The sequence below is a fragment of the Pleurodeles waltl genome, chromosome 9 (assembly GCF_031143425.1).
Source record: "Pleurodeles waltl isolate 20211129_DDA chromosome 9, aPleWal1.hap1.20221129, whole genome shotgun sequence".
Classification (NCBI taxonomy): domain Eukaryota; kingdom Metazoa; phylum Chordata; class Amphibia; order Caudata; family Salamandridae; genus Pleurodeles; species Pleurodeles waltl.
The window spans coordinates 1,082,687,752-1,082,708,025 of NC_090448.1; the positions used below are offsets into that span (position 1 = coordinate 1,082,687,752).

Here is a 20,274-nt window from a genome sequence, read left to right on the forward strand (position 1 = left end):
AACTAAGGGTAAGTAATAGCTGCACTCAAAGCCTTTTTTTTTTTTTAAACAAGGCTCTTTGTTTAGCCTTCTTCTTTATTCCTATACACTCTGAAAACAAGTACTTTTTTATGCTTGCTTTTTCTTGGAGCTAGAGGGCTACTGGCTTCGTCAAGGGTTTATAAACTTACATCTATATTCCCTCAAGCACTTGAGAATGACCTGGACACCCTTTTGTTCCTGGGACGTTCTGGTCTACACAGTGCTTAATTTGTAAACGAAAGAGTGCCAGTGCCCGAGGCTCTGCTCTGAAGCTTGCAGCCTGTGCAGTGAAACATCAACATGCCCAATACCAAGGCTGCCTACTGCTTACTTTATTCCACTAGCAGATACTAGTGCCCCTTTATCTCACTCTTGCAGGTTCCTAATTTCTCCTTTTGTGATGGTTTTCCACCTTTCTCTTCCTTCGTCTTTCCATTTTATTTTTCTCTCTTGCAGAAGAAAAAAAACAGAGTTGTGGTGGACCCACTGGCTCAAATTAAGCACTTGCACTATGTCAATAGGCAGATAATTTTTTGGTGGCAGCTGACTCCTTGGACTAATGCAAGACTGCCTTCCTGTATCTCCTTACTGTGTTGACTAAGAAAGGGCCTAGGCTTCTACAGAAAAATTGCAATTCTATTTTCTCCTTGTTTGTTATGTAGGTCATAACGTGACAATCATTTATTTACAGACCACACTGAAGTTGTGAGTCACCCAGACCAGTCACTGTCCCACAGGTACATACACTATTGAGAACGGTGGATTACTTCAGATATGGTTAAACCCTTTGAAGATTAGGTAAAGAACCCTCGCATTGGACCAAGGAACCAGAACAAGCTTTTGTGACTTTGATACATGCATTATCCTATGCCCCTCCATGAGGATCACCTGATTATAATAAACCATTCAATTGTGTTACAGAAAAGATGGCTTTGCATCAGGGTTGTTGCTACAAGATCAAGGAGATCAAAAGAAACGTGGCGCCTTCACTGTAGATGCAGTTGTGGCAAACTACCACCCATCTTGTGGAAGCCGCCAAAAAAAAAAAAAAAATGGTTGTTGGCTCCACCCCAATGTTAGCTGTAGCCTATGTCTTAGTTTGCTTAGTGCTCACCACCAAAAGTAAACATCTATACAAGGCAAGACTTTCATGTTCGAAGGTTCTTTTGTTGTCCAATTCTCACATTACCCTAATTTGAACTTGTGGTTTTAAATCCTATCTTCTCCTTCTGCCCACCACTCAGAACTCTGTGGAGCAAAACTATCAGAAAGTGACAAACCATCTGACTTAAACCGTGTTTGATCTGTCTAATGTACCAAAACCCAAGTGTTATTTTATGTATTGTGATGTGCCATGTCTCAGAAATAACTGTGGCTCACTAGGGTCCGGTTATGCCATGAGCACATTGTATGAAGTTGTTGAAAACTGTTTACTTCAAGTACACTCTACTCAAGTCACTGAATGTGTTGCTTTTACTCAATAATGTAGTCTTGCTGCCCCAGTAATAACAGCAGGCATTTTCTTGTTCAAAGCTAAACCAATGCTTCCAAGCTATGCCTGTGTCCAACGTGTAATGTCTCACTCTCATGCCCGGCAGATGTGAAATTATTGAATAGCTTGCTCAGCCCTGTAAGTTTACATTTTATATCATTCACGATTTCAATTTCTGTTCCTCACTAGCTCTGTTTTTTTGTCACAGCATCACCATTAGAGCCCTGTACATGCATGTTCATGGAGTGCTAAGGTACCTTCTTGAGGCCCGGTTCTGTGCTTCACGGACTATTTTTTTTCTTTGGTAATAAACACTTCTAGGCATCTAATTTGGTGTGAGCGTATTTTCTTTAAACAAAATATGCTCAAATGGTGTGGATGAAAAGTCTGGTGTCAAGTTTAACTTGCAATTCAGACAGTACAAAAGTCAAAACTAATAGCCTTACGTTGCAAAAGAAACCAGGGGGTGTAAACACCAGGCAGAACAGTATGTGGGTCAGAAAGGAGGCATAATGCATGTGATCCTATAAGTTATGTTAATGAGCATCTGAATAGGTGGCTCTAGATGCTTTAAACACAATGGAATCTTGTTGCTCTAAAATGTTTTCCATATTTTACCTACCATAGGTAGACTAAAGGCACATGAAGAACGTAGACATCCTGACAGAATGCTTCTGAGACGGTGCTCTGAAGCTACATCTAAAGAGCAGAAAAGATGTGTGAAGATACCCATTTCACAAAAGACTTCAGGTTGCCTCAACCCAAAGCTGCCAGGGGATAATTCTTGTGCATCTTTTGCCTGTCCTACTTAGTTCCAAATCCGGATTATAGCACTTAATAAACACATGCGAGTGATGCGCACACTCTTGATGCCTAACAATACACATCCTGGGTCTGAGCTACCTTGCATTACTAATTCCTGTCCTGTAATTAAAGTTAAGGAAATCCTGCTGCTCCTTTCACTAATAGGGATTTCACAAACTTGCCAAATAATCAAAGCTGGTTGAAAAGAATGATTCCTTCTTTGAGATGAAACAGTTGCATTATTCGTGTTCACATCACAGACAGTTCTCAGAATGAGTTATTTAAAAGACACTTATCATAGCAGCAGTTATGTACAGAGGGTCCTAAAAGCTTACACGAATTTGAGACCCTACACTACGCAGGCAGGATGAAAGTCAGACAAAAGGCAAGTTAAAACATGCAATTGGGAGGAAAAAAAATAAAATAAAAGATACACACTATTTATAACAAAATGTGTTTACATGTAATGTAGCCCCTGTTCTCTTCAGTGTGTTTTACACAAACTATTTTACTTTTGGTGGAGAGGAGAGTGATAAAAAGGACGTTTTGCGTTTCAACACAAAATCATCAATTTGTGGCGAATGACATTCTGAATAACAAGTGTGTATTGTGTTCTTTTTTAACAAACGAATGCCTTTTCAACAGCAACAAACATTAATATAGGTCGATAATGCCGTATAGGTTTGGCCTCTTCTGTTGCAAAGTTCAAGAAAACGGAGACCGTATCTTTTCAGTGTTTTGAGTGAGATGTGCCTTAGTGCAGACCACAGTGAATACATTCTCTGAAACAGAGGAGGTGCTAAACTATTATCCCTCCCCAGTCCCCACAATTTATAATTCACGTTTGGCGAACTGACAAGACCCTTGCATATAGTTGATTCAGCGCGATGTTCCGAACCCATCTGAGGTACCTCAGCATGTGAAAAGGGCCGCTATGTTAGCATTAGTACGGTATTTGTCTCATTTAATGTATTAACGCCCTGCTGAGAATGAGAGGCATTGTGCCATTTGAAGAATAGCGCGTGTTGGTGTTGTGTGATTAAAAGCATGCAACTCCCACTAAGATGCATCAGTACTATAACACACAACCCGCTCATGCTTTATACTTGCTCAGGCAGGTAAAATGGACTTCAACACCACAGTGCTTTATTCCTCGTCCTGAGACTGACAAGCGCCCTTATTCTCTTCACACATACATCTTCACACTCAAAACACAAACATGCATAAAAACACACCTTATGGCGTTGCCATTTTCTTTAAAAATAGATAATTTATTTACCTCAGGTAAAAAAAAAAATCTCACTCCCTAACTGGCAAACAACTAACAGATTGATCCAGTCACCTAATCTGTAACTCTGAGACAAAACGCTAATCAAAAAATAAGTACAATTTTATGTGAGAAGCAACAGTAACAATCAAATCAGAGCAAACAGTTGTGGATATCGTATTTTCCTTACGTCCATCTTTACTAGTGTCAGAAGACTATTGTAACCATTTAGTAGATGTTAACGAAAATAGAAAAACACCAGTCAGTTAGATACCAGCTAAGTGAAGAGCCCCGACAACACGTATATAACCATTTAGTAGATGTTAAAGAAAATAGAAAAACACCAGTCAGTTAGATACCAGCTAAGTGAAGAGCCCCGACAACACGTTGCCTAAACACACTACTCCAATATAAATTACTGGCATCTCAGGACAAAATCTGCAGCAGCGTGACATGCTTTCACTAGCCACTCTGTCCAACTGAGAAGACGTAGTCAGGTACCTTGTATGTCCCTAGTAGAACCCACCTCCCCCTTTTTCAGGTCCAAATGTTTAGTGTCTATTTTTTCAGTTCGATATTTTTTTACACAATTTGGATGGATCTGTAGGCTAGTGTGTGATCATTCAGATGACCCAAGGATCAAAGTTGAGACTTCGCAGCAAAGGCATCACTTTTTCATGTTTTTAAGTCTGATATCGCGCTCCAACTCGAACTGCCGGTGGTCCACTCGTTCCAAGAAGGATTTTCTTTCGATGTACCCATCTTTACCCCGGTTGTGAATGGCCAGCTCTTCCCCAATCCCTTCTTGCTCTTTGAAGGTCTCCCAGTCCAGTTTGGATTTCTCCAACGTGCTCATCTTTTGCTTTTTGCCTATAAGACTCCCCAGGACACTGTTAACCCCGCCAGGCCTCTTTAACCCAGAGCCTGCTGGGGAAGCGACGGGGGGAGGGCTTCCCTGCTGCGCATCCACGTCCTGCTGCTTCAGGTACGATTTAGCTTCTCTTGAAGAAGCTGCAACTTCCTTTGTTACTCTCACTTCTTCACCAGCAAAATCAAACACCTTGGTGATGGTAACCTTGGCAGCATCTTTAGGCTTTTCTGAGTTTTGTGTCTCCTGTGGTTTTTGGTCAGTCTTGGTGGCGGCCTGCAGATGCTCCTTCGACGTGCTGGCTGGCACAGTGGCTTTGGGCTTCTGCCCCACGTCGGTCAGGAAGGTGGCCCACAAATCGTCAGCCTTCTTTTTTTGATCCTCTTCCTTCTTTGCCACTTTCTCCTGCGAGAAGTCCGGCGCCTCGGCGTCAGGGGGTCCAGGCGTACCCCCGGTGTCCTGCAGCTCCAAAGCGAGCCCTCCTTTCTTCCGCTTCCTTGGCTGCAGACCCTTCGCCCTTCTCTTTTTGTTCACTTCAGTCTGGGGCGCAGTTTCAACGCCGTCTACATCGTCCTCGTCCACCAACTCGTTGACATCATCCTCGCTGTACTCTTCCCCCGAGGGCACATAATCCTCGTCCTCAGAGGAGACGTACTCGTCGGAGTCGAAATCAGACATGTCTGCGCCAGCGGTGCGCACCCGAGCCTCGACGGACAAGCAACAGCGATGGAAGAATGATCGGGCTGGTACCTGCGCGTGAACCAGCATAGAACTAGAAAACGGACGTCGCCACGTCCGGTCATACAACGAGAAACCCTCTGCGCGAAACTTGTGCGGATGTTTTAAACTAAACAGCCGTTTGTTCGTTGTTGAAGCGAATAAATGCCAGGGTGGTGAAGAAGGAAGCTTTTAATATAAACATGTTAATCCAAAAATTGTGGCTACTAATTTAAAGCACGTTGGGGGCTCTTTTAGGATTCATTACGGTCATTTTATCTACCGTTTACCGTCTACCTTGAAGGTACTGAAATAATGTTATTTTTCTTACAACTATCAAACTACATAAACGGTGTGAAGTCCCTCTACCCTTAATGTGATATTGATGGTTATTCTTGGCCGTTTTGGGTTAAAGAGTTGCTGTACTGAGACCAGTTAGCATAATTACTATTGGTAGACGGGTTGTGGTGCCCGTGGGGCACAGAATATGGTACCTATTACAAGATGGCTGCGGAGTTTGCACTGGCTCAGCGTTCTCGTCCTTCCTCAGTATCCACGGCGCCGGGTGTTGTCTAGGTCGCTGCTTACAAACAGCCTAACTGGGATTCGAAGGAAATAAGCAGTGGTGGAGCTGACTCAGGTGGGTGGTATTCCTCGATTTTCCACCATGATTGAGGCCTGTGCGGATCTTTATGTCAATGTTGTGTTGGTAACTACCCTGGGAGAAGAGCATTATGGTCACAAACCACTTTTTTAAGTGACACTCCCGTACGCTGACTGCCTAGCGGCACCCTGAAGAGCAACCTTTAAGGGCTGGCTGCCCACCCATCCTATTTATGCTGTTTAGAGCCCCTAGTGCTTATATATGTGCAGTTCTGTCATAATAGCACCAGGTTATCTGTAGAAAACGAAGGCTTATAGCACACAGGAACGTTTAGGGTGAAGGAAGAAGGCGGTCCTAGCTGAGGCGCTTTTGGGCTTCTATGGACAGACAGGTGGTTGGGGACAAACCATTGTCAGGCTTTTCCTCTGGTGCGCTCAGTAGCAGCACCAGCGGTTCTATGAAAGTGAAGTTTGTTGTGTTCCCAGTTCCAAGCCAGCTCCTCGGTCTGTGGTGGAAATGTGTCCCCTCCCCGAGCCTCCTTACCTGTTGGGTTAGGCGTAAACAAGCAGTCAAAACCTATTTCGAGTGAGGTGGCGCGAGATGACATAAATGTCGATGTCCAGCCAGAGTTGTGAGTAGACAACCTTTAATATCTGAACACGCGCGTATGTAGTAGTAAAAGTGTGGCTATTAGCTGTGTGTATTAGACCCTGTTCTCAATCAGTAATTGAGCATGGGCAACTGCACAATCCTGAAAGAACAGGCACAATACCACAGCAATCAAATTAGTAGGATGTTGGTAATATTCTCAAACATATAGCAAACAGTAATTGACTGCAGGCAACAGACTAGAAAATGGATGAGCACAATCCTCGTAGAACATTACTTTCTTACCATTCACTGACATTTAATGCTCCTGCCCATAGTCTTCACTAACACATAAAACAATGCAGAAACTAAAAGTCAATAGCAATGTATACACAATATGCAGATTTGTACTTCACCCTCATAACGTGGTGCTTGTTGTGTCTTGAAGTATTTTGAGACATTGCGTAGGCCACGTAACCTTTGAAGTGTAGTGGTGCACACACAACAAGTAAAAAGACACTCTCCGCGGGTTAATGGCCACGAGGAAAACCTCCCGGGCCTTTTATTAATACCGGTTACGTCACTGGTCATACCCATTTTCACAACCACTGTAAGGGAGGCTTTCTCAACCTCACTCCACAAGTGGGCGTCATGGACGACGCCAAGACGAACACAACATTCCTTCTTTAACCAAAATAAACATGAAACATATGAAAAAAATAACACTAAATACTAATTTCCACCAAATAGTATGTGAAAGAAAAACAAATACACATGTGATCAGTCAGCTACAAATCCTCTCAAACTAGTTGATCTTGTTGGATGAGGACATAAATGGAAGTGCTCCAACCCCTGCCTAGGAGGTAGCGAGCCAACTACTAGAGACTCAGCATGATCCTGACCAGAACTTTGGATAACTTCTGAACCCTGTCCATCAGCACACTCTCGACCATCCAGCAGGGATTCACCAACTACCATTCCAGAACTCTGGAGCAGTGAACGGCAGTCCCGAGAGTCCACACTTCTGTCACTGTCATCTTCATTCAAACTGCCATGTAGGACAACCTGATCTGTTTCCATTTCACCACTAGCCACGTGGAATGTCTTGAAAAATGAAATGTTCCTTGTGATGGTTTCCTGATTTCTCTTTGCAGTTACCATGGTACCCTTTATGGCACTCCCCACCCGTGGTTCCTTTTCAAACAGCAACAAAAACTTGCTCCCACTTCGTCTGTTGCGTACAAGGACATGGTCCCCAACAAGAATGTTCCATTCCTTTGCTCTCCGCTTTCTCGACATTTTGTCATTCTTTTCCACTCTATTTAATAGTTCCTTTCTTACTCAGTCATGAAGTTCAGAGGATTATGGCATATGAGAAATAGTGTCCCGAACTGGCTGATTCACGCACAGTGAGCTAGGGTTTTCTCCAGTGGTGGCATGAGGAGTAAAACGGTAGTCTCTTAAAAATGCATACACTGCACAGTCCAAATTATGTCCACTAGCGACGGCGATCCGCAACACTTTGTTGAGAGTTCTCATAAAGCGTTCCACTTCCCCATTAGCCTGAGGCTACCTAGGAGTGATTTCTTTTTTTTTTATGGAGAATTCCTCGGGACAATAAGTATTCAGCAAACTCTTGGTTGGAAAAAGGAGATCTGTTATCAGTACGTAGCTCACTTGGGTGGCCATGATTTTTTCCAGACGAGGAATGATCTGGGAAGCAGTCAGAGATTCTACAATTTCAACATCCAGATATTTAGAGAAATCATCAATCACAACTAGCATGTGACAACCATCAGGTAAGCTTCCAAAATCAGCACTAGCCTGAAACCAAGGGATAGGATTGATGACCTCAGTTATAACTGGTGAGGGACTTTTGGCTGGACCAACCGCTTGACACATCGCACAGTGCCGCACTGTTCTTTCAACTTGATGGTCAAGCCCAGGGAGCCATACCTTGCTTCTCAACCTTGATTTGGTCTTCACCATCCCTTGATGCGAGGAGTATGCTAGTTCCACTACCGTGTTCTGTAGAGAGACTGGAATCACTAACCTGTGACCTCTCAGTAGGCATCCTTCAGGAGATTTAGCCAACTCATTCCTGACTTTATGCAAAGAGGACAGCATCAGTCTGGCATCTTCCATCTAAGAATCATATTTTGGAGAACACTGTGTCACTTCCCAGACTCCACCGCAGGTAGTACAAGCTGAAGACATTCATAATTTTCTGTGGCTGCTTTGATTTCCTCTATAGAAATTGGTAACAGGAGAGATCTTTCCACCACCAACCTCACTCACACCTCTACTTCCTTTGCATCAGCAATCTCTTGAGAGGTAGCTGGCCATGCATGTCTTGAAAAATAATCAGCCGGGTTAAGAGATCCAGGTCTGTAAGCCACTTGAAAAGAATAATCCTGTAACTGCAGGATCCACTTTTCTATTCGGGGTGGTGGCTTGGATGAAGATCCATTGAACAAAGGAATTAAAGGCTTATGACCTGTATGTACTATGAACGGCTGTCCATATAGATAGAGGTGGAAGTGTCTACAGCCCCAATACACCGCAATGGCCTCCTTCTCAATTTGGGAATAACGTTGTTCAGTCTCAGTCAAAGCAAGGCTAACATATGCCACCGGAGCCCACTCACCATCCACTTGCTTTTGTGCCAACACCGCTCCCAGTACTGTGGGACTGGCATCAACAGACAAATCTGAATCTTTCTGGGGATCAAAGTACACCAGTGTCGTGTGCTCTGACAACGCCAACTTAGTGGCTTGGAATGAAGCCTCTTGTTCAGGACCCCACTTCCACACCGCATTGGCCTTTATGAGGTCCCTGAGAGGGGCAGTGAGAGCTGTCAAATTCTTGATCAAAACGCCCACAGTAGTTTATCATGCCCAAATAGCTGCGGACGCCAGATACATTAGTAGGGGCAGCCGCTGATTGAATTTCTTTTACCTTGGTTGGGTCAGGCATCACCCCTTCTCCAGAAAAATGGTACCCAAATAAGGCCACTTCACTCTGCAGAAACGCACACTTGTCTCTAAGAAGAGTAAGACCATTCTCCTGAAGCCTGTGGAATGTCGCTCTCAGACGTAAATGTAACTCGATGGTGGGAGCATGCACAAGGATGTCGTCACTGACATTAAAAATTCCTGGCAGACCAGCCAACACACCACGAATGGTGTCCTGAAAATCCTCAGCCGCACTGGAGATCCCAAAACTCAGCCGCTTATTCCTTCTAACACCCACGTGAGTGGAGAAAGTGGTGATGCCCCTCGAGTCCGGATCCAGCATGAGCTGATGATATCCAGCTCGTAGATCCATTTTTAAGAACCATTGTGATCGGGCCACCTCCGCAACAATGTCATCTACGGTAGGTGTCAAATGGCATTCTCGCTTAATGGTGACATTTGGCAGGCTCATGTCGACACAGATCCTCACCTCTCCCGGCTGTTAGGGCTTCCTGGCAATGACTATGGGGGACACCCACGGTGTGGGACCATCTACTTTCTCAATTATATCAGCCTGTTCAAGCTTCCGGAGCTCTTCTTCCACTTTTGGTTGCAGATGGAACCCCCACCCGTCGGTGTTTTAAAGCCACCTCCTGTATGAGTTTATCGATATGCAGCTGTAGCAGACGGTCTTTCAGGCACCCAATACCTTCAAAAAAGTTGACTAAACTCCGCTAGGAGGCTCTCCACCACTCCAAGGTGCACATTAAAAGCAAACGGGACAAGGTTCAATTGCTCAGCCGTTCTGCAGCTTAGTAACATATCGGACCCAGTCTTAGTCATAAACACTTTGGTACGCACTGAAGTCTCTTCGTGAGATAATGTGGTGGTAAAAACCCCTGCCAGCGGCAGCAGTTGCGATGACCCAAAGGCATACACTTGAGTCAATGTTGGTCGTAGCTGAGGTTGGATAGGGAGAGTTTTCTACAGTGACTGCGCCAATACATTTATGGAAGCCCCAGTGTCAAATCCTGAATTTGGTGATCTGCAAGAGAAACAGAACACTGTGGTATTCGCTTCCGAGGACGCCCTCCCAGCTGCGAAACATGTATCACATGGACAGTACCTTCATCCTCTTCATCATCATCATCCAGATCATCAGCTTCACCTGTAGCAACAGCTGGCTGTACTACGTTAACAGTCTTTGATTTCTGCAATTTTACGTGCGCCGACGATTGACATACCTTGGCGAAATGATTCATCTTGTGGAGGCTGGAGCATTTCTTGCCATGCGCCGAGCATGCGCTTTGATAATGAAATGAACCACCACACAAGAAGCACGTTCGTGAGCTTGGGATGCCCTTTTGCCGACCTTTTTTCTTCTGTGTTATAGCTGTGGTGATGGTATTCACCAGTTCAGTCTTAACCTGCATCTGCAATGCCGCTTCCATATGGGCTGCCCTTACTTTTGACAGCTCCTTCGATCGGCCCATCGTAAGAATGTTTGCAGTTGACATACCAGGTACCTGTAGTATGTTTTCTCGCAACTTCTTGGACGTACACCCCTGTATGAACTGCGCATGAACTTCATCTTCAAAATCCACCAGTGTACATGTGCGTGCTAACTCTCTCAACCGGGCAAGGAATGTGTTGACCGACTCATGTGGGAGTTGTCTCGCTTGCCTCAACAAGAACTGTTCATAGTCCGCATACGCTAGCGGTTCAAAATGTGCAAAGCTTGTTTCAACGACTGCTAAGTGAAAGGTGGTCCCTCTTCTACCACAGACCTTCCCAGTTTATGAATAGCTGCACCACCCAAATGTAAAAGCATGGGGCGTCGTCTCTCATCGTCCAGTGCCGTGGCTGCGAAGTATGTCCCTAGCCTATCCACCCATTCCTTCCACCAAGCAGCTTGGGCAGATGGAGGACCCTCCACAAGGAAAGGTTCTAGCACTGGAACTGACGACATGGCCATCCGGTTATATGTTCAAGCAACTGCTAAACGTCACTCACTCCTGTGACACTCGCCAGAAGGTGATGGGCAGAATATGGCTCCTTTGTTTTCACTCACAGCACCCTGAGATAGTCTGTATAACACTTGTGCACACAAAAAAAAACACTTCAACGTGCCCTTCTGTATGGCAAGGCTAATGTCCATAGGAAATCCCTTCAACCTTTAATGTATTTTCTTGTTTTTTGGTGAGAAAAAAATTCTATGGGCAAATGGGTCTCTGGATGCCCAAAACACCGGCACTAAGGGAATCCCTGCACCTTTAATGTCATTTCTTCATTCCCGTTTGTGGTTTATTTCTTTCATATTATGAAGACTACAGGAAAAAAGAAAAAAATTAGCTGCAAATGGGCCCCTGCATGCCCAAAACGTTGTGGCTCACCGCACTGGAGCCCTCCACTGGTGCAGAGGGAACTGACGTCTCTGTACGTTGCCCCGGAGACAGTCAGACACACAGAGACTGCCTGGGGGTAAACAGCCAATCGTGGGAGGCCCGCCTCCCTCAGTACACCACGATTGGCTGCCTCAGCAAAGGGATGCAAGCCTGCACCAAACGGCCAAGGCACCGCAAAGCAGCCTTTACTGGGTGCTCCGCCATATAAACCAGGAACCGGCAGGCCATCTACGAGGACAGCGCCCATGTGGCATCGTGATGCCAGCCTGACTGCCGGCGACGCTCCGCGACCGTCAACGTCACTGCCAGCAGGTAGGGGTGCAAGGGAACAGACACACCCTCGTCGCCAATTTGTTGTGTCTTGAAGTATTTTGAGACACTGTGTAGGCCCCGTAACCTTTGAAGTGTAGTGGTGCACACACAACAAGTAAGAAGACACTCTCTGTGGGTAAATGGCCACGAGGAAAACCTCCCCGGGCCTTTTATTAATCCCGGTTACGTCACCGGTCATACCCACTTTCTCAACCTCCCTCCACAAGTGGGCGTCATGGGCGAACCTATGACAAACACAATAGTGCTTAAGACCTTAAATATGAATGCGCAATAAATATACAACGGGCCTTGTAAAAAAAGAGGCAGTATCTTGGGATTCTCAAGTTGTATTTACTGAGTCCTGGGAGGTAAGTTTTTTTTTTTTCTTTCTTTTTTTTTATGGGTCAAGGCTTAGTGCATAGATTACCTACAGTTAGCGTATCTCACTACCTGTTTTGATGAAGGAGGGGGCAGACTGTAGCCTGAACCACAGCAACGGAGGCAGTGCCACTGGCACAAAGGTCCCCCCTCACCACAAAGATCTCACTTGATCTGGCTAAGTGACAAACCAACTGAGTGTTGAACCACTGCTTTTTGAAACAGCCTGTGCTGACAAGGACTTCCACAACGGCAGGGTCTGTAGGAGTAGCATGGCGGGTGATGAGTGTTATTTAGGCTTGATCCCAACCAGTAGAAAATGGCCAGCACTGACCTGTCCTCTTAAGAAGCCGAAACGGAAGCAGTGTCTCTGTCAGGCTATGTCCAAGAGAGAGGGAAGCTTTAGCTTGTATGTCCACACAAGACCAAATCCACCTGCCAGAGTCAATGCTTCATCCAAGTTCAAATAATTGCTCCAAACAGGATGGGGCAGTGCTTACCTGCTCTAAGAGGGTGCTGTGGTGGCTCTCTTCCCAGAATTAAGTTAAGGGGTCACTGGCTGCGTACAGATTACCAGTCACTCCCCCCTTGGGGCTTCTCTGTGAGGAAACTTCTAGACAGCCCTGGATGTCCTCTGTGGGCAGCATCCACACTCTATATTGCAACTATGCTTCTTACAAAAATAAATGTTCATAAATATCTATTGGTAACTCCCACAACAAATGTGCTTGTAGTACTTATGAAGGATTTATAGCGTGCACAGATTTCAGTGATCACTAGCGGGATTGCAAAACATTTGATCATAATTTTCTTGAATATCGCAATCACTTAAAAAATTGGGAAGGGTTCTGTGTCTGCCGGTAGTCACTGCAATTAATTTACGTGGGCAGGTAAGTAGGCTGCTTCTTTGAGTGCAGCTAAAGCACCCCTAAACAATAGTCATGCTTTTTCCATCCAGAACGTGGGCAGAGTGGGACACGGTGGGATACCCCTTAAGACTAGAGGGTGGAAAGACCAAGTGGGATTCTTCCCTCTGGGAATACCGAAGGGTTGTCCATAAGAGGCCCCTGATGAAGTCCAAAGGATCCCTTGTGATCAAGGGTCCCACAAATGGATGCCAGAAAAGCAAAATTTAATGGGAACTAGCAGGGCCAAAGAGAAAAAAAGGTGACTAAGGTACAGATGCATAGGTTTTTGGGGGACATTTGTCTTTAAAGTTAGGTACATGCTGTGTTTTTCTGCAAGTGTATAATTTTTCAAGTCTACGAAATGCATGAAGTCTGTGGTTTAGAGCCACTCGCATATCAGTTTTGGGAGGCTGGTATAGATGGCAGAAAGTCAGTCAGAGGTCTGAGTGATGTGTTCAACAAGCTACTATGGCTACACAAGTCACAAACAAATGGCTTGTTCATGACATGATGCATGTCACGTGTATAATCACCTTTCTGACAAGTCCAAATCGCCCTGTTGAAAATCCTGATTTAACATTCATCCTTGGTGACTTCAAGAGCAAATGATGCATCAAATGTTTATGCTCAAAACATCATACAAGAGATGGTCATCAAATAATAAGTTGATCAACCGGAACCTAGCAGAGCACACACCTTGAACCACTTGTTCTCTCTGAGCTCCACTGCCCAAATTACCTTCTTTCAGACCCTATGTACATCTGATCACCTGTTGGTACCCCTGCATGAAGAGCAAGATGGGGGTCCAAACCTGTATTCTCCCTTTCTGCTGAACCAGCTTCCCTTTGAAGAATCTGGGAAAAAACATCAATCATTCTTTGGCCTGAGCTTTCATATCCACTGGGGATCCAAAATCTGGGCCTACCTACAAGGAAAATCAAAACAACCTTCAGTAGCTTGACTCCTTTGATGTCATTAAAGATGAGTTCTGACTTCAAAATTGTAAATTTCTGGTTCACCAAATAAATCTGTTAATGTAAATAAAAAGGAAGGTTGTTGGTCACACTCCTGATCCCAGAGCAAACATGGCATATGCCAGCACCACCCTTGAAGGCCTTGACTAAAAATGTTTGATTGATATTGCCATTTATACATTGCATCGATTACCCAAAAACGTGTCCTGGCGCTATTGAATTAAAATCAACCACATAACCTCAAGAAGAGAAAGCAGAACGAAACACTTTCCGACCAAGTTTTAAGTGTCTTCCTAAAGTGGAGCAAGTCAGGGATTGAACATAAAGATAGAAGTAGACCATTTCATAGCCGGGCAGCCTGTACATAAAAGGCTCTTTCACTCAGCAAACAAATTTAAATTTTAGCTACCATAAAAGGTTAGCTTGTGATGAATGAAGATGATGGATGAGACAGTAGCGCCTGATCTTGGACTTCAAATAGGGCCAGCACTGTAGAAGCTGTATGCACAAGGCATAGGGACTTAAATAGAATCCTTCCAGGCAAAGTCAGCCAGCATAGTTGGTCCATGGCTAAGGCTGCCAAGGAACATCGAGGGAGCTAAAAAGCAAGATGAGCTACTGCAGTTTGAATTCCGTTCAGATGTTTGATCAAGGTGTGGGGAGACCCTAAGAATAATTAATTCTAGTAGTCCAGCTGACCCGGGATGGTCATCTGAGCCACCAAAGATCAAAGGTGAGAAGATAGGTGCGAGAGTATTTTATACAAGATCTGCAAGACAGCAAAACAAGATGACACCAGCTTGTTAACATGAATGATAAGAGACCGATCACTATCAAAGTGAACACCAAGGTTTCTGACTGCAAACAATGAGGAAGAAAGAAATCCTGAATGTGAGTACCATAAATCGTAAGGGAGCAAACAGGCGATCGAGTTCTTGAAGTAGCGGAGTACCCCAGTTCTGTCTACATCAAAGTTTAGGGCATTCTGAGAATGCAGAATCCTCTTCCACTAAGCTATTGCAAGGCTCCATGGATTTATCCTGCTGCTGCAAAGGTCTCCACCAAGATCCTGTCCTTATTCAAAACGCATTGTCCAACTACCATGAGCTGCAGTGATAAAGTTGTTAACACCTTCTCTTCTGTTGAAATTCCATCTGAACTCAAACATGCATTTATCAAGGTACTATGAAAATAATAGATCTACATAATATTTCTGACCTTGACATCTTTTTCTAGCGATAGACTGATATTAGGCCTAGAATGTATTTTATAGGTACTAACAGCAGTGGTAATTTCCTAACTTTCTGAAGTGCAGGCTCACATCTCTAATAACACCCCTTATTTCAATAAATTCAGTGTTCAAAATGTCCTCTCTTTGACCCTCTGCCCAAAGGTCTACAACTAATAATATCTACTTTGCCAGGTTTAACTTAACCTGTTTCTAGAGCATCCAGATACGAGCCAGGTTTAACCCTGTCCCTACTGTTTATGTACTGTTAAGTAAGTATAGTTACAAGAGTGTGTGTCTCTCCACACCACGTGAAATATTCTCTCAATTTTACATTTTTTTTAACCTGTTCTAGGTTATATATAACATTGCATGTTTTGGGTTCCTAACACATTGATTACAGTTTGGGCACAGATATGTGCTATAGTTGTGTGTATGAATATTGTATTTTTGATTCTTGATGTGGAAGTTATCTTGTCAATATTCAGACCACACCTGTAAGCAAAGCTAGCTTCCTCCTCGTAGATCTCTTTAAGTTTCTAATCTATGTGCAGCAGTTTCTAATTTCTCTCACTTTTTTGTGTTTTCTCATTTTAGTGTATTTAGTTCTTAATATATTTTTATTGGAATGAATAATTGTTCTGTTGCCACATTTTCTACCCTTAATATTGCTTCATGTAACATGCATTGAGGATACCTCCTAACTTTAAATATTTCTTTCATTTTTGTATGTTCTATCTACAGTTCATGTCATTTGAAAGTATTTTCTTCAATCATAGTCTTTGCAAATATGGTAAATTACATATCTATGAATGAGGATGGAAGCTGCTGAAATGTAAGAGAATGTTCTTGTTTGTTGGCATTTTATGTAGACCTGTTTCCCATTAGCCTTTATTTTGAAGGCTAACCACATCCAGCAATGTTATCTTCTCCCAACTTAATCTCACTGGTGAATTTAATCGTGGTGAGTGCTTAATTTAACCCAGTGTAACTTTCCTGAAAATGAATTACCACACAAAGCTGTGAACTTGAATCACATGCTTGTCAAAGTTTTTCTGCCTTTCACCCTGTAGTCTTAAATTGATTTCTCCAAATTTATTGGTCATCCACTCATCGCAACAGATACTTTTGTCACCTGTCTCTTGCTTCTTCAGAATTCTACCTACCTCTTTGAAAAAACTCCCAGTGCATCTCTGACTGGTGTCTTCGAGATGTGAACTGTTATCTACTTCCTGGATCTTACTTTTCTCTGATTCACCTTCACCTGCTGACCTATGGGTTTTTGTTCTACCTCTCTACCATCCATGCATCTAACTCTGCCAATCCACCAAAGGCAGACTGAGCATCACATTTCAAGTTGTTTTCACCACTTTCTTTGTTTTACAACCAGTTATTGCAAGATGCTGGCATTGTAGTAATGTCAAACTTGTGCTCCATTAGCTAGTATTCTCAGGTATGTAAGTTTAGTACCATGCAGTGCTTTATAAACATCTTAAATAATTTGTCAGGTCGAACATTATGGATTTTCAACTTTTCCTCTTCTGCATTGTTTACCAGAGACACCCCGGTATTTCTGTTTTTTCTCTTTGGACCGCCACATGTACAATGCACACTTCATGTTTGCTGCCAGTTTCTCCTTATCTTTATTTCTTGCCTCTGGCATAATTTCTTCTAGATCAAGTTCAGATGAACCAGAAGATAGACTACCACAATCCAATCTTCTTCTTTATTTAAATATTATTTTGTTTGCATAATAATTATGCAAATATGCTTCCTATTTTGTTAGTTTAATTTTCTTTCATGCAATTTCCAATTTATTAAGAATTGCAGTAATAGTGCATCTATTTACCATCATAAAAGCTAGGAGAAAACAAGATTTTGCTAGCCGTATGGAGAAATTGATTTATTGCTGTGTGCAAATCATTAGTATTTATGTTATGACTTGCATACGTAACAGAACTATATCCCAAGGATCTTTGCTTGTGTATATATTATATATGCATATTCGACACTGGTGCTGCTGCTAAAGTTGAATTTAAAGACCTAGGGCCTCATTACAAGTTTGGTGGATGCTATAACCCATCTGCCGAACTTCCAAAGGGGAGGTTGCCGCTTTATTGGCTACCTCCTCGCCAGGCCCATTATGACTTTCCTGCTGGGATGACGGGTGGAAACCTTGGTTTCCTCCTGTCAGCCCAGAGGGAAAGTGGTGGCAGCATTGTCGCCGGCTCATATTTGAGCCTGTGGCTTTGCTGCCGCCTGCAGAGCGCACCAGTACCCTTGCAGTGCTCACTGTCTGGACAGCAGACAGTGAGCATTGTGAGGGTGCTGGGCAGAGGGAACCCTACACTGCCCATGCCAAGTGTATGGGCAGTGCAAGGGTCCCCTGTGGCTCCCTGCACCTGCTCTCCACCAGGCTTTTCATGGCATTGGTACCGCATGAAAAGGCTGGCGGAGAACCAGTCCATAATCAGCAGGGCGGCGCTGCATGCGGGGACAGCAAAACAGGGTCATAATGCGGCGGTTGGACTGCCTCAGCAGCAGCGGTCCAGACCGCCAACGTGAGTCTGGCGGTCTAGTGACCTGACTCATAATGAGGCCCCAAATCTAACTCTGGCTGCAATCTCTGTGTATGTTTTTTCCCCAAATCATAACAACAGTGCATTTCAAATCCAGCATAGGTCTTTCTCAAAGTAAACAGCAAAAGTACTCTGGGCGGGTAGCCATTTTGAATGGTTTTTCATCATTACACTAAAAAAACAAAAAACATATATAGCTGGGCTCTCATATGAAAGACCGCATCACACCAAAACTGTTAGTGAATATTTATGAATTATGCAAATATTTTTTCTCATTAAAGGAACTACTGTGTGGATCTTTTATGAAGTCCTTAGTTTCAAAATTGCAAACCAGATTAAGGTGGTTCTTTAGAGCAGGAGACTGACTGTAAGTGGCTCCCCATAATTGCAGTTTTCTCTTCTCATTTAGATGCTAAGTAGCCACCAAGTTTCGGATAGTGGGGCTTTAACTAGCTCATTGGAAATCTTTGATCAGTCACCAAGGTTGCAACCTGATCAGTTTTCTATGACCACCACTGGAATTGTGCCATCCCAGCCTGTTTAAAAAATAAGCAAAATCACCTAAAGCCGGCATTTTTATCCGTTATCTGTACAAACATCGAACAGAAAATAAAAATAGGAACCGCTTTTAAATGTGTTTCGTTGCTGTGCTAATTGTGCTCCATAACAAATAAATAATTAAACAAAGACAGAAAAGTCATATTACAAATGAATGCATGCCCTTTTGTTTGCAGTCCTATTTAGTACTGCATCCAGGCCTTTGCAGTCTCTTGAAACCACAGCAAACGGCCAGTATTATTCTCTTGGGAAGATGGCATCTCTATCAATCAACCATTCTCCACATGCCTGGTAGTCAGAGTATGTTAGAATGCTCGCTTCTTTAGAGCGGGCCTTCTGACATGCCATTTTCCTGCTAAGAAGACCCGAACAGAAAAACTACTTTGGGCCATTACTTTTCCTGTTGCAGAAATAAAACCTGCTCTGGGGCTCGTTTTTATAATGGGGGAAAAAAACCACAATCAGTATTTTCAGTATCAACAAATATCATCATTAATGGGGCATAATCAATGTTCACAGATTTGACAAAAGTGCCTCCACTGTGCAGGCATTGGTACTTTTGTGAAAACTGTCCCTGTAAAAAGCAGACAGTCTTGCACTGAAGTGGGGGACATGAGGACCTCCTGTCATAGTCTGCATGACCAGTTACATGTTAGGATGAAATAATCAATGTTTATTTAATGGTTTTTACTAATTCTCCAGAAGTTCATGTTTGTATGCTTCAGCGAAGAATTGAAAATCTTATGTGAACGTTATGGTTGCTGTGTGGGATGTCATGGTATTGTGCCTTACAGACCACGCCATGTTTGACCATCAGCAACCTTATTAGATTGTGTCGTTTGTAAAGAGTCAGACTCCATGAAGGATCTCGCTGAGTAAAGCTGCTTATTTGTGCTAATCTTCTTGTACATTCAACAGGCTCATTGGAAAAGTGACCGACTGTACGTTACATATTTGAAGCCTGCATGTTGGGTGTAGGATGGGGAACAGTGCCTTAAAAGCTCACCTTGAGACAGCCCAGAAAACTGGAGTTTTTCAGCTCACTGGCAAAGGATTACTAGAGGTAAATACACAGGAGAGGTACAGTATTATTATTATTTAACAGTCTGCTTGTTCCAGTTTTGTCACTGTATATTTGTGTTCTTTAACTGCTTCTGTAATGCATAAGGAGCTGTCTTTCTTCACTTGCAGCACAGTACAAAGAGACACTTTTTAGTGCATAATTGTACGATATGTATACCACTTATTTACAGTAGGAAATCTTTATCTAGTGGCCAGTACATTTCTAGAGTGAGAAAGAAGAGCCAGTACATTTCTAGAGTGAGAAAGAAGAGGCGTCTGTATTTATGTGGGTGAAGGCAGCCTAATGACCTTGAAGTTCTAGAAAGGGCATTCGTGGAAGTTGGGGAGATGTGCCATTAGAGAACAATTTCCTTGCATTTATACAGACGTTCAAATGTTTGAACAACATTTTACACATTCATGATTTTCTGCAAGTAAAGGGTAATAAGGAGACTAGAATTGTATTCTGGACATCTTTTTTTTTACAGAGTTCTTAATTTTAGGAATGTGAACACTGGCTAACAATGCTTCCTGAGACTGTTTTAGTGCTTTTTT

The 20,274-nt window shown here is 43.4% G+C and overlaps 2 protein-coding genes across 2 annotated transcripts in view; one reads left to right on the forward strand and one right to left on the reverse strand.

The window, feature by feature from the left end:
* Nucleotides 1–3,567: 3,567 nt before the first annotated feature.
* On the reverse strand, nt 3,568–5,233 carry CFDP1 (craniofacial development protein 1). Its single transcript, XM_069208754.1, has one exon. It carries the CDS (start codon nt 5,218–5,220, stop codon nt 4,252–4,254), a length of 969 nt encoding a protein of 322 aa, XP_069064855.1. The 5' UTR covers nt 5,221–5,233; the 3' UTR covers nt 3,568–4,251.
* Nucleotides 5,234–5,723: 490 nt separating this feature from the next.
* LRRC57 (leucine rich repeat containing 57) overlaps nt 5,724–20,274 on the forward strand; it is a 66,758-nt gene continuing 52,207 nt past the window's right edge. Inside the window, exons 1-2 of the mRNA XM_069208755.1 lie at nt 5,724–5,809; nt 19,576–19,720. Coding sequence (XP_069064856.1) covers nt 19,637–19,720 — 84 coding nt within the window. The 5' untranslated portion in view covers nt 5,724–5,809; nt 19,576–19,636. The remainder of the gene's footprint in view (nt 5,810–19,575; nt 19,721–20,274) is intronic.